Here is a 15,160-nt window from a genome sequence, read left to right as displayed (position 1 = left end):
CTAGCGTGGGATGGCACAAACTTGGTAGGGGTGAGGCTGCAGCGTGCCCCCAAAAATGGGCTCTATGTTGATCTTGGTCACCCCCTCTGGAAGGTGGGGCTGGAAGGTGAATGCTCGCAGCAGGCTGGCAAAGAAAATAAAGAGCTCTGTCCTGGCTAGATGCTCCCCCAAACACACACGGTGCCCTGCAGAGGGAAGAGGGGAAGGACGGTGAATAAATTACCCTGACCTCAAAAGCAATTGTACCCATCCTCAGGCAAAGCAAAGGTATTTTTGCTGCATGCAGAATTTCTTCAGGGCTTAATGCAATCAATGAAAAAATACTTCATGTAATTCTGCGTTTGAAGAATCCAATCTGCAGCTATAGATAACTGTGCAGCCCTTGGGCTCTGAGTTTTGCTTCAGTTACCTCAAAAACCTCATCTTCATTTGATTGACAATTTTAGAGGAGTTTGTTCCATTATGTAAATGAAGAATAAGGACTTGCTCTTCCTGGGACATGTCGTGCTCCAGTTTTGTATGCACAAAGCATCAGCACAGCTGCTTGCAAATACTTTCCAAATGTATGTCTGGTGTTGAAATGCATGCCAGAAATCAATAACCATAATCATGGGCAGAGAATTTCCTTCCAAAAATAGAGCAAGTTAGATGTACACATTTGTCAGGACATCTCTGATTTTCCATGTTATTATTTGCTCAGTAGAATAAATAGTTTATATGTGGATTGGGAAACATTACTGAAAATAATCACGTTGATTTTATTGCTGCTTTCCACAAAGAGGTTTAAAATGAATGACCAATAGGCTTTTAACAGACATCTCAATTCTACAGTCCCAGTCCAAAACAGTAAGGTTTGTGCTGTCAGGATCGACAACACAAGTTTACCTGCTGAGAATGGTAAGAAGGCTTCTTGGCTCACAAAGTTCCCATCCTTATCCAAGAAGTGACCAGGGTTGAACTGTCGAGGCGTTTCCCACTGCTCTGGGTCATACAAAGATGAAGCAAGGTTTGGAAAAACCACAGTGCCCTGAAAGGAGAAGAATACCAACTCAGTTCTGGCTGCCAGTGCTCCCCAAGCAGCCAGAGCAGGTCACCTTCAGGGTTCAGTGTTTGTCACTGACACATTTCCCCAGTGGGAACTGGGGGAGGAAATGGAGTCTTTTGTTTCAGAACATCAGCCCAAGCCTGACAGGGGAAGTGGTTGTGTCAACAAAATGTAGCTAAACCCATTTTCCCTTGTAACATCAAAAGATTCTGTGATTGAGTCTTTGACAAAAGCTAGCTACAAACCTTCATGCTTTTCCCTAGGTCTTTTACAGGCTTTCTGAAGGCAAAAAGTCAGTCAGAAATCTTTGCAGTGCCTTGTCAGCACTGGAATCGATCACAGTATCCTTCAGTATCAGTCTCTAAGGTTGTGTCTTCATTGGTTTGTAGGAACTCTCACTAAAATCCCCTCTTCACCCTTTCCTTTCATAGCTTCCATCCATCTACTACTGGTAACCCCCTCTCCCAAGAGCTGTCTCACTCCATTCAGATGGTTTCATGTCCTTGTTCCCATTCAGGCTAATGACCCAGAGGGATCCAACCCCACCGATGTTGAGGAGAAAACCCTGGCAGAAACAGATTTGCACCCACATCTTGTTCTACTGATGCAGGAAGGGTCTGTAGCAACTGAGAAACTGTATCTGCACCTTTTTGAGGGGAAAGCCGAGCACGGTGGTGTCCCTCACACACACCCTGGGCATGCCAACAGAGATAATGTTGCTGAAGCGCTGGATCTCGTGCACCACGGCGTTGGTGTAGGGCAGCTCTCGCCGATCCTCGTAGCAGATTAACCGGGAGGGACCCACAACAGCATCCAGCTCCTTCTGCACTTTCTCTGTGGAGAAAGAGTCACCATTTCAGGTGGGGAGATGTCTCAAATATTTACCCTAATTCCATTTTCAAAGATGTTTCTCATTTAGAACCATGAGAACAGCAACAAAATCAATGTAAAAATGAAAGGCCCTATTCTCAAGAAAACAAAAGTAGCAGGGTGATCCAATAGTATAAACATATGGGGGCTCTACTTCTGGGTCTGAAGGGATCTGATTGTAGATTAAGACAAGACATCTGTTGCTCAAAAACTTAAAATTCTCTGAGAGTTGCCTTACTAACACTTAAATGAGAGATAACTGCTTTATCTTTCTGTTTGCTTTTGGCTAGATGCCTCAGGCAGCTACAGACAGAACCACTAAGCTCTCAGACCTCTGGGATTTAAGCCTGGTGAATCTGGGCCTTAAAAGCTTAATTCCTATTAAAAGGAAATGGTTCTTACGTAGGCTGTCTGTTAAGTGATGCAGTGCCAGCTAGAATGTCCAAACACCTTTGAAAAAACCCAGTGTGCTTCTTGGTGCCTGCTTTTTGATCAAGAACAGCATGATTTTTAATTCTGTATTGCACAGGAGTGCTGGGAGCATTAGCAAAAGTGTAACATTTCTTTTATAAATGCAATAAAAATGCTTTAGATTTCCAGAGGTGCAGAGCCCTGCACCTGAGGAGGAACAACCCCCTGCACCAGGACAGGCTGGGGCTTGACCTGCTGGAGAGCACCTTTGCAGAGACCTGGGAGTGCTGGTTGATGATAAACTAACCATGAGCCAGCAACGTGCCCTCATGGGCAAGAAGGCAAATGGCATCCTGGGGTGTATTAAGAAGATTGTGGCCAGCAGGTCAAGGGAGGTTCTGCTCCCCTTCTACTCTGCCCTGGTGAGGCCTCATCTGGAGTCCTGTGTCCAGTTCTGGGCTCCTCAGCTCAAGAGGGACAGGGAACTGCTGGAGAGAGGCCAGTGCAGGGCCACCAAGATGATCAGGGGACTGAAGATTCCTCCTTATGAGGAAAGGCTGCGGGAACTGGGGCTGTTTAGTCTGGAGGAGACTGAGGGGGGATCTCATTAACATTTACAAATATCTAAATGGTGTCAGGAGGTTGGGGCAGCACTTTTTTTTTTCTATTGTATCTAGTGACAGGACAAGGGGTAATGAGATGAAGCTGGAACACAAGAAGTTCCATTTAAACATAAGAAAGAACTATTTTACTGTTGAGGTGAGGGAGCCCTGGCACAGGCTGCCCAGGGAGGGCGTGGAGGCTCCTTCCTTGGAGATCTTCAAGACCCATCTGGACACGTTCCTGTGTGACCTGATCTAGGTGGTCCTGGTTTAGCAGAGGAATTGGACTAGATGATCTCCAAAGGTCCCTTTCAATCCCACCATTCTGTGATTCTAACAAATGATCCTGGGTTTGGGGGTTTTTTTATATGCTCTTAAAGCAACACTAACATGCAGGAAAGCCCATTCTGCATTGATCAGTTTGTGCCCACTCCCATCAAGCCTGCTCAGTGACTGCCAGCAGACCCTCACAAAACTAAGGTAGGACCCTGGGAACAGAAACTTAAGCACCTTACAGAATTTAAAATGTAGATCCTGAAAGATTTTTAAGTAAAGTAAATTTCTTTCTATGAAGAACTCACTTGCAAAATCAAGCACAACTACTTGAGGATCCCACATCATAGTTTGAAGTGATCATGTCAGTGCCTTAGCATAAAGATGCATCTCTGTTCCAGTAGCTCAGAGAGCAAGAGGAGCCCAATTCAGCAATTGGACAAAAGGCCAAACTTTTCCATAAGGCACAGAATGGGTTCAAAAAGAACCCACCAGTATACTGATGTCAGGAGAGTCTGAATGCAATGCATGACTCAAGCAGCCTGGCAAGCATCATTCTGCACACACCCTGCTTTTCCAAGTCTGTTCAAGGTGTTACATCAAAACAATAAAATTATTAGTTGAGTCAGTGCTTTCAAAGCCTTAATCACATTAGGTGATAACAAACATGCAATACTATGAGATGAAGTAAGTAGGCCTTGTTGAGCAATATATTCTTATCCTCATTTCTCTCCTCTGTTGAAAACCCTGTTCTCCTCTAGATATTTGCACATGTTCTGCTATTTAACAATGAGATTTCTGATGTCCAACAGGACAGATCTTTCTTTCTTTAGTTTTCATTGAGTGCTCTATGAAAGCATTTGATGATTACCTAAAAACTGGACTTAAAAACAAACTACTTAGATGTACATAGATGTAGCAGATGAGCCACCACACTTCCCTCTCAACTGGAATCATTTCTGTTGCAAGAACCTCAAATACATCACAAAGTTAATTTAATCACAGATTAAATAGATACCCTGATACCTTGGGATCATAAATGGACCGACTGACACAAAGTCAAAGTTGCCAGTTGACCTTTAGGTGATTATCTTTGCTACTACTCTGACCCACAGAGCACAAAGGGCAGGACTCTCTGTAGTCATCTCCCATCACAGATACTCAACAGCACAAAGCAGAATTGAAGCAAGTTTCCAAAGAGTGGCATCCCTACTATCACACATTAGTTTCTGGTTAATTATTTTAGGCCATCTGTCACCTTAATGACTAAGAGAGAACCCAATTCAGTTTCTTGAAGGACCATCAGCACCTCACTGATGGCTGAAGCAGTGGCCACTGCTTCTTTGAGGATTATGCTTGCAAATCCTTTGGCTTCCCAAAAGGCAACTCCAGTCGTCTTACCTCACTGCCCACCCCACCACAATCCTCATTTCCCCAAAGACCTCAACTTCTCCATCTCCATCAGCCACAACCACCTCTAAGTACCCATACTTCTCAGACTTTTAACTCTTTCTGGGAACTGCCCTGTGCTTGTGACTGTGGTAAGAGCTTGTACACAAGCACTCTGGATCCAACAATGCTGCCTAGCACACATCTACCAGTACAAAAAGGTCCATGGGCCATGAGCCAGGTACCAGAATCTAGCGATAATCTGTGAGCCATGAAATCTGTGAGAAGACTGATGAGACACTTCATCAACCGTGATAAGTACCTAAAGGGTGGGGGTCAGGAGGATGGGGTGCCACTTTTTTCTGCAGTGCCCAGTGACAGGACAAGGGGTAATGGACATAAGCTGGAACACAGAAAGTTCCACTTAAATATATGGGAAAACTTGTTTGGTGCTGAGGTGAGGGAGCCTCGGCACAGGCTGCCCAGGGAGGGTGTGGAGGCTCCTGCTCTGGAGGTTTCCAAACCCACCTGGACATGTTCCTGTGTGACCTGATTAAGGGGAACCTGCTTTAGCAGGGGAGTGGACTGGATGAATTCTAGGGGTCCCTTCCAATCCCCACCATTCTGTGATTCTGTGATTATGCTTTGGCTGTTCTGTTGCATGAGTGATGTTTGTGACATGCCTATCCACTCACCTTGGATGTCTGGATATGCCACCATGTAGAGCAGACCCCAGTTTAAAGTAGTGCTTGTTGTCTCTGATCCACCCAAGAAAAGGTCATTGATAGAATGAACCATGTTTTCTTCATTATATGTAGACCTGGGTTCATTTTTGGACTGCAAATGACATGAGAAAACAGAGCTTTATACAGGAAAGTCAGAAAACTCAGAATAGCTTTAAATGTGATTTTGTCACTGATTCCAAGCTGCAGTGTGTTCAGTACAATGCAGAGAGATGGATGGAGAATATTAGATACCAAAGATGATTATCAATACAAGAAGCTCACGTTTCACAAACAGACAAGGCATGTTTACTCCACTCTTAATCAAGAACCTAAATCACATGTTCTCCACAGAAAAAAAGATTGTTGGCTTACTTGTGCAAACAGACCTTTAGAATGTTCCATAAGTAAACATTCCATAAGCGAACATTCCTCTGAAGATGTGTACCACCATGTTATTCTTTACACCTGAAGTCATATTCCATCACTTAGTTTTTCTACCAAGCAATGCAGTGAGCAGGTACTGAACTCTGGGCTGTCAAATCCCCTAACCTGTGGCATTCAGGCTTCTTCTCCACTACCAGGCCACAACACACACATACAGCTGCTCTGAGGTTTTATAGTTTGCAGTTAGAAGCATGAGAGCACATATATATATGCTGAAATCATGAAAGAATATTGTTATGGTTTGGGGGAATTCATTGTCTAAATGTAGGGAGTTCATGCTCAGGAGTCTTGAACCTTTTTTTGGCAGTGGAGCAATTGGAATGTGGGAAGAATGGTTTCCTCTGTTGTATTATCATTGTATTGCCCCTGTGTCTCTTTTACAGACAGTTCAACTTTTTTAATAAACAAACTTGGATGATTTCCACCCATCAGAGTCCCAGAGCAGCTCACTGAAACAATTTCTGGTCCACTGATGTTCAAGTCTCGTAAACCTTTGAGCAGAAGTGAAAGAAGCAGTGAAATGCTTTGGAAAGCCAGATGTGTTAATATTGTGCCAGTATGAAAAAAATTAAACCACAAGGATCCAAGGAACTAGATGCCAGTTAGGCTGACATCCACCCTGGACAGAAAAACATGGCAGCTGATATGGGAATTAATTAATAAAGCTTTGACAGATAGAAATGCAAGTTAATGCTATTCATTGTGATATAGAAAATTGATGCTGGCAAGAAAACCAGAGGTGATTCTTTGATAGGATCACCAGCTTGGATGACAATGACAATATTACAAGATAGTTGCTTTTCTTCCCCACAATAATATAAAAGCCAAGCACTACAAAGTATTGATAAGACATGTGCTAAAAGACTCAAGAGGTGGCTAACAGAAATAGCTCCTTGACATTCCTCCCTAAGTGCAGATCTCTGCAGTGTGAGTGAGCATGGCAGCAGACCCAGCTCAGGAAGGACAAAAGGCAGAGGGCCAGGCTGCAGACCCGTTTTGACTGTGCCATGGGGTGCAGGATGGGTGCCAACAGCCTGACAGGTTGAAGGAAGGTTGAGGAGCAGTGGCTATGCCTGCAGGGAAGCACAGCCACCCAGGAGCAGCAGTCACTGCTCACTTCTCCAGGGGCTGCAAGGATACCTCACTCTCAGATATCTCCTCTGGCTCTCTGAGCCACTCTTGCCTTGTCACCCCAAAGTAACACCAGTATATCTTGCAACTTCCTCCCCTTCTTCCTTTTCCTTCCTTTAACCAAGCAGAACAAGAGGAGGAATATGGTCTCCTGCAGTGCAGAAGAGGAGAAAGAAAGAGTGATTAGGTGGAGGTAGAAGGAAGGGAAAGAGCAGTTGCTGGTCCAGGGAGTCCAGGGAGTATCCAGGTGCCAAGAGACTCAGATAAAGAAAAAGTGATCCTGGTAATGTCTAGAAAAGGGAGAGATGTGTCCCCACTCACAGCTTATAGAATCCTCCTCCAGCCTTTCAAAACCCTACAGATTCCCACATCCCTCTACTATGCCTGCCTGCCCAAAATGCTCTTGTTTGTCCCAGTTCCCTTTGTCTGTTTGAAACTTCACTGGCCCTGGCACTCTCCTCTTCTCCAGCCTTGTCTGAAATTCTGATGGTTCCTAGATTATTTCCCCACAAAATGCTCCCAAACATCCAACTGTTCTCTAGCAGCAGCCTCTCTTGAAAATCCATTCCCAGCCAAATATCCTATAGCCAGAACATCCCAGTCTGTCTCCCCAAGACATTCTCAGTTCTCTTATGGTCCACTTAGAAATTCAGTGTTCTTTGCTGTGGGCCTTGAATCGTTTTGTGGTTTGTGCCAATGAGATAATAGTGCAGTTTATTAACCTGCCCTTTAATGAAAGAATTGCAAAGTGTGCAGCTTATCAGTAATTAGAGAGGATTTAGCAAACCCCTGGTTACTGGATTCACATTAGGATGCCTACAAAAGGTTACAGATTGTGATAGAAAGGCTCAGACTGGATGATGTAATGATTCATTTCACCTTATTCTCTGTGAATGTTCCATCAGGCAAGGAAAAGAACACTTACCTTTTCAATGTGAGCCAGGTAAAAGTCAATGAAATCCTGTGGCTCGTCAGGTATCCCACGCTCCACGTGCATCCTGATTTCTCTCCTTGTGAAAGAGCTCAGGACATCATAGCAAGACAAGGCCTTCTTGTGAGGGCCGGGGAGACGGCACATCAGCCAGGGGAAGATTTCATACAGCTGTGGGAGTGACAGACAAGAGGTACCATTAAGTCTCTACCACTAGAAAAAGCATTTTAGGCCTACTAAAAGGAGAAGGTAACATTCATGTCAGCAGATGGCTTTGGCATCACCAGTCAATTACTGTGGCAAAGGTTATGCTCATATTTTCAAGTTGTGAACCAGTATCCTATGAAGTTTCTAGCTGTGTTGATGGTAAGATTCAGAGTTGTGTCTTTCAGCTCAGCCACAAGCCTGGTTAGAATGATTACAATTAGAATGAACTGTATTAATTTACTCAGCTATTCAGTTCTTGTATTCAGTTACAATGGATACTCAGACCTATAAAAAGTGAGATCCTGCCCTCCAGTGGAGAATATCAGGAAGGAGGAAGCAAAGCTGTTGCAAACCCTCCTCACCAGGGTGTGCGAAAAGCAGCAGACAGAACCCAGAGCAGAGGCCAGCTGCCAGCGGTTGGTGCCCGGACTCTGGAACACCCCATAGGGTGCCCTCTGCTGACCGAGCTCTCCAGGCTCCTCAGGGAAACTTGAACAGCTGAAGCCCAGAAAAGCTGAGGAACAGCTACCTGACAATTCCTGAGTGCTTTTCTCTAGAAAAGAAGGGGTTAGCTGACACAAACAGGTTGATTTTATCCTTCTCTCTGTTTTTTTGGAAAGTCTGGCCTAAGTCTAGCTATTTTCTACTTTCTGATAGAAAGCCCATTCAGATTTTCAGCCTATGTTTAGGTCTGGGTAATTTGTATGGATTGTTCTGCAGTGTATTTTCTCTTATTGGTTCTTTTCCTGCTAGAAAAAACAATCCTAGTGTTTATTTCTCAGCAGAAGTTCTGTCCTTTCTCACCCTTGTTTTGCTGACCTCTTCTCGTACTCTTCTAATTAGACCACAGAAAGAACATTATGAGGTGTTCACTGGAGTCTGGCTGAATTAGATAAAGTATCATAGAATCACAGAATGTCAAGGGCTGGAAGGGACCTCAAGAGATCATCCAGTCCAACCCCCTGCCAGAGCAGCACCACCTAGAGTAGGTCACACAAGAACACATCCAGGTGGGTTTTGAACGTCTCCAGAGAAGGAGCCTCCACAATGCATCTGGGCAGCCCCTTCCACCAGTCCCTCACCTGAACAGGAAAGAAGTTTTTCCCCATGTTTCTTTGGAACCTCTTCTGTTCGAGCTTGTACCCATTGCCCCTTGTCCTATCACTGGACATCAGTGAGAACAGCTTGGCTCCATCCTCCTGACATCTGCCCTTTATGTATTTGTAAACATTAATGAGGTCACCCCTCAGTCTCCTCCAAGCTGAAGAGCCCCAGCTCCCTCAGCCTTTCATCAGGAGGGAAGTGCTCCAGTCCCTTAATCATCTTTGTGGCCCTTCACTGAACTCTCTCCAGCAGCTCCCTGTCCTTCTGGAACTGAGGGGCCCAGAACTGGACACAATATTCCAGATGTGGTCTCACAAGGGCAGAGCAGAGGAAGAAGAGAACCTCCCTCGACCTCCTGCCCACAGCCCTTCTAACACACCCCAGATGCCATTGGCCTTCTCGCCCACGAGGGCACATTGCTGGCTCATGTTCATCCTGCTGCCCACCAAGACCCCCAGGTCCCTTTCCTCTACATTACTCTCTAACAGTTCATTCCGCAGCCTGTACTGGTACGTGGTTTATTCTTTCCCAGATGCAAGACTCTACCCTTGCTCTTGTTGAATTTCATTAGATTTCTCTCTGCCCAACTCTCCAGCCTGTCCAGATCTCATTGAACGGCAGCACAGCCTTCTGGTGTGTGAGCCATTGCCCCTGGTTTGGTACCATCAGCAAACTTCCTGACAGTGCCCCCTGTTCCCTCAGCAAAGTCATTAACGAGTAGCCTTCTATCCTTTTGGTAAATCAGTTCTTATTGTCAGATATCTGATTCTCACACAGAGGTAATAGTCTAGTCCTTGGTAAATTCACATATACCTTCACATCCTTTTTGTTTAGTTCCATCTCTGTTGTTTTGGGGGTTTATTCCTTTCAAAATCTGTTCAGAAGCCTTACCTATAACTGTGGTCTGCCTGATCACATATGGTTGCCCAGATTACATGCACTTCTACTCTCAAATGCATGCACTTACCAGCTCCTACGGCACCCTAACTGTAAGTGGAATTTAGCTGTCAACATTAAACACAGGAACTGAGCTCATATACCTTCCTGGCTACCAGTCCTGCCAAAATTCTTCCTCTGTTTCTGGAAGGGTCCAGTTCTCAGCATTCTCCTGTTCAGTACCTGGCAGCATGGAATCCAGTTAGGAGACAGGGAAGTGGATGCAGCAATGTTCATTTTCTACCAAATACTGAACACCCTCGGTATCCAGAAGTGGGAAGATTGCAGCCCTGCCTCTGCAACTTCTGCCTACAGTTCCCTCTTGAGTCTGTATTTCACATTTTCTGTCTTATTCAGGAAAAAAAAAACCAAACAGGTCATTTGCTTACACAATGAATAAAGCTGCCTCCAAATTTGAATATCTGCTCTGTGGCTCTAATCAGTTCACAGAAGGTTTCATCCTCTCTGGAGAAGCGATGTCCAAAGACAACGGCACAAATGACGTTTGAGATGGAATGAAAGAGAGAGAAAGAAGGATCCAAGGGTTTCCCTGCAAACATGACCACAAACATCACTGTTAATGTCTGCTCTCTGCTTTAGTCAAATGAGAGGACATTACAGTTATCCAAAGAACTTTCAAGAAAGCAAGTGCATTTCACAGAGAAGCAACAATCTTCTTACGACACTATGGCATCAAACTGATTCTTCACAACCATGGTGCAATCCTATAACCCAAAGATATGTGGCACCCACCCAAAAGAAGCACCAGATGTGTGAAATGTTTTGCAATATGGCAGAGCAAATTTGGAGGTAAGAAAAAAAAATAAACACAAATTTGCTGTCTGGTCAATTCAAAACAAATCTCAAGCATGGGAAAGACTGGTAACACTCTGATCTAAGTGAATCTGAGGAGAGAACCATAAGAAGAGTGGTAGCCTTGTTAAGCAAGGACATAAATACATGCAAGGCTAAAATGTTTGGTCTGACTTTGCTAGAGATGTACATCCTCCAGGCAGATAAAATGATGTAAACTCCTTTCAGCTGATTGTGTCAACACTAAAATAACTACTTTTAAAGCAATTACTTGAAAACCCAATCCAAAGAAAGTTATTGTTTTACTCCAGAATAAGTGACTACAAACACCTGTATTTATGCAGGTACCCATGCAACTGTCCAACACGTGATTCCGATTAGCAGCTTCTTGTCCTAGGCTTTTTATTGCCTGCACATGTGGTCAGATCTCAATCTCTACCAGTTCTTAAACCACAGAATTGGGGCAGATTTAATTACTTTGATACAATGCTAGCCACAGCATGTTCTGATTTACTGTGCCTTTGCATAATGACCAGTATTGGGAAATCCAACTCAAGTGCACCAAACTGGGTCAATCATGGTAAAATGTTGTCATGAAGACAAGATTCTAGTTACTGCTTTACAGAGTGTGTACAAATGGTGTTACAAGACTTAGTTCATTGATAATGTGCCCATATCTTCATGCAGCAGCAAGGTATATGAGCCAGCAATGTGTCCTTGAAGCAAAGAAGGCCAATGTCATCCTGGTCTTAATTAGGAAAGGCATTGTCAGCGGGTCAAGGGAGGTGATCCTTCCCCTTCCATCAGTACTGATGAGACCCATTTGGGTGCTACATCCAGTTTTGGGCTCCCCACAAGAGAGACACCAACATACTGGAATAAGTTGAGCAAAGGGCCACAAGGACGATTAGGGGAATGGAGCATCTGATGCAAGGGAGACTGAGAGAGCTGGGACTGTTTAGTCTGGAAGAGAGAAGACTCAGGGAAGTATCTCAAATATATATAGTACCTGGTAGAAGGGGAGTAAAGAACATGGAGCTAGACTTTTCTGTGGTATCAAGTGAGGCAATGGGCAAAAACCGAAATACATCAATACATTAAATAATAAATAAGCTCCAGTTTTGATTCCCAATGTTACTAATTTTTGTAAGTAACTTTGAACAAGAACTATCTCCCATCAGGTTTGGAAACACAGGGCTGGAGTCTTTGCATTTTCAGTCCATTCCACATGGATACTGAAAGATGCTACACACAAAAGCTGCCCTTGATTTCAGAGCAGGACAGAGAAGTTGATATACTAAAGACACCATACTAATAACAAAAATGAATTAGAATTTATTGCAGAGATACCTTTCATACTTCTAAAGAGGTCGACCAGGTATTGAGCCTCTTCTTGAACTCGATGCTCCAGACCTTTTTTCCCCAGACCGAGGTTGCGTAGAGTCCTCAGTGCAAACCTTCTCTGTTGCTTCCAGGTGTGACCAGTTGCCAACATAATCCCTGAATCCATTCAAAGAAGAGTTCTCTTTAGCATGCTAACATTATTATAGACTAAGACTGCATTAAAAGATTTACCAAACCAAAGAACATAATGAAATTATTGCATTGCCTATGAACACAAACACACAGCGGAACAGCTGTGGGATCTAAGCCTGTGGGCAGGGCTAAAATGGGTAATACAAGGACTTGCAGGATTAAGCTTGGTTCAAGACAAGCAGTTATCTCAGAATGTTTGACAGCTGCTTCTCTTCTATGCCTGGAGCTCATCTGACCAGGGCAGTGATTCTCACAAAGGGAAGGGGGAAAGAGTGCTAAGTGTCCACAGACAGGGAGAAAACTTTCTGTCCACAATGCAGAAAAGTTCAGCACTTGGGCTGTGTGAGAAACACCTTCAGAAGAAGGAAACATCATATATTAACAGGATCGTTATTGCAGTACAAGAATCACCAATGTCTGAAACAAATTCAAATTAAAATGAGTCTTGCTTTAAAAAAAGCCAAGGTCCCACATACAATAAAGGTTGTTTCAGAATGGATGAAAAGCAGGGGATTGGGAATTTCCACTGTGGGTGAGGAGCGTGAAACATACAGTGAGGTTGAAACAGTACACTGAACCTCTAGATGCAGCTGTGAGAGTAAGAAAACATACACAAAAGGAAGAGACTGGGAAGAAGATGGCACCATCAAGCTCACTCTTCAACTGAAAGCATAACAGTGGATGTAAGCCCAGGACAAGGAAGTCTGATGTTTTTGCGCTCCCTCCGCTTCTCTATGGTGCAACCTACCACTGCCTTATGTCACCACCTTTGAATCAGCTCCAGTGAATATCTCACACAAGGCAGCATGATTGGTTTTTTCCCTCTTGCTGATCTTTTCCTCCCACCTCCATCCTCTCTACTTTGCAGTTCACCTGGCAGTCATTCCTCACAGACAGATCCTGCTACTGCTACACTTGGAAGTGGTTACAAGCTTCAAAAGAGCTGCAATTTGTCAAGACAATGTTTCTGTGCAACATTTATGGCAGGAAATTCTCACCTTTTCCTTTGGCCATTGCTCTGAAGAAAGGAGACACAAGCCTCCCTGAGACATCTTCAGGGTGTGTGGTCATACCATCTTTAACTGCTTGATATCCATTCAGTATGATCACTGGGGCACATCCAAACCATAAGGTGAATATGTTGCCGTGAACTTTTGCCAGCTATAGGTGTGAGAGAAGCCAGGAAAGCACAGATTAAATCCCACACTCTGCAAGCAGAGGATGAACCTGTTTTCACACTGATTACAGGACAAGCCCTAAGGCAGAATGATGTTCTCCATCTTTCCCACAAGATTACAATTATCTGTGAGGAGACATGAATGTCTGCTCCAGCATTCACTGCTGAAAACAAATGAATATTCCAACTTTTCAAAGACACAGATCTATGCCAAGAAACATTAGGTAGCTTTTATAACTGTATATAAGCCAAGGCTTAGTTCACCGTGATACGTGTGTTAAAGGCTATTTTCTAACTATTAATTTCTTTTAAGAGGGTTTCTATCATTTATACTGGTGAAGTGGCACAAAGGGAACACAGAAATATCAGACAAGTTACTAGATTGCACCGACAGGACCAGCTACTCTTTTCTTTCCCCTGACTCATTTGCATATTTAGATACTGGAACTTGAGCAAGACCATTCTGTCTCCCCAGGTCCTCACTTTCTGTCAACCTGCCATTAGGTTGGAGTATCTGACATCCCTTGTCCAAATCAGTGACAGAAGTCACTGCAGTTGTCTGAGAATCCTGAAAACACTATCACATCTTCAGAACGTCCAATACCAGTTTTCTCACCTTGGTAAACTACTTTCTGCTGCAGTAACTTTTCCTTATTTTACCAACCAACCAAACCAGCAGTTCCAAACCGAGTGCAACATCACAGCGGCTCCTTAACAATTACAGAATGTTACCAATGCAGTTTGGGGAGAGGATGCTTTCACATCCAAAACATGAGAAATAGAAAAATCACAAAGACTTTAAAACAGTTAGGTAACCAAAAATAAATACCTTCATGAGGAGATCACAATTAAACTGAAAGTTCAGCTGTATCAAGGTCCCAAAAACTGGGAGAGGGACTGGTCCAGGAGGAAGCCGTCTCTTTACTCGTTGCAGCTTAAAAAACTGCGTAATTAGAAGAAATACAGCCAAAGCTATAAGAATGTGACTTATTGTTAACATTTTGGTAGCTGCTTTTACCAGCTTACCTGCACTGAAAATAGTCTACTGAAAGGCTGGTTGCTCAACCAGTTTTTTCATAAATTTCATATAATAACTATTCCCCGCCCCTAACCCTCCCTCTTTATTATCTGCCACTCCCTTTCTGTCCCATTCATTACATTCTCATGCTCAAGCAGATTTAATAGATGCATTCCCCTCTCCTTCTTCTCATTCAGATGATATTTATCAAATATGGATGACAGGATTTGTAGGAATGGTGTTGTCTTAAAACACGAGGGCCAAGATTTTCCAGGCAGTGTAGATCACACAATCACAGATACCCCTGTCTACATGTAAAGTCTCCATCTAATTTTCTGAAACAACTGTGAATGGTCTGTGCTCCTACTTCAAAACATCTCATGAATACTGTTAGAAAAGCAATAGCCCTACATACAAATTAAGCATGCAAATGTGAGTATTAAATCTTGGGAGTTTTTAATGTTTCATATAAATTCCATGTATACCCAGTAATGGAAAGGCTGATAAAAGTTAAAAGCTCTCATTTCTCTTTAGATGTGAGTCTCTAA

The 15,160-nt window shown here is 43.6% G+C and overlaps 1 protein-coding gene across 1 annotated transcript; it reads right to left on the bottom strand.

Annotated features, from left to right (window-relative positions):
- Window positions 1–14,606, bottom strand: LOC104555101 (cytochrome P450 2J4). Its single transcript, XM_062006253.1, has 9 exons — window positions 14,424–14,606; window positions 13,416–13,578; window positions 12,232–12,381; window positions 10,458–10,618; window positions 7,816–7,992; window positions 5,286–5,427; window positions 1,692–1,879; window positions 886–1,027; window positions 1–185 (listed from the first exon to the last, which is right to left on the bottom strand). The coding sequence occupies exons 1-9, from the start codon at window positions 14,592–14,594 to the stop codon at window positions 1–3; spliced, it is 1,479 nt and encodes a 492-aa protein (XP_061862237.1). The 5' UTR covers window positions 14,595–14,606.
- Window positions 14,607–15,160: the final 554 nt, after the last annotated feature.

This window comes from Colius striatus, chromosome 12, assembly GCF_028858725.1.
Source record: "Colius striatus isolate bColStr4 chromosome 12, bColStr4.1.hap1, whole genome shotgun sequence".
NCBI lineage: Eukaryota > Metazoa > Chordata > Aves > Coliiformes > Coliidae > Colius > Colius striatus.
This window is presented reverse-complemented; position numbering and strand designations above follow the sequence as displayed.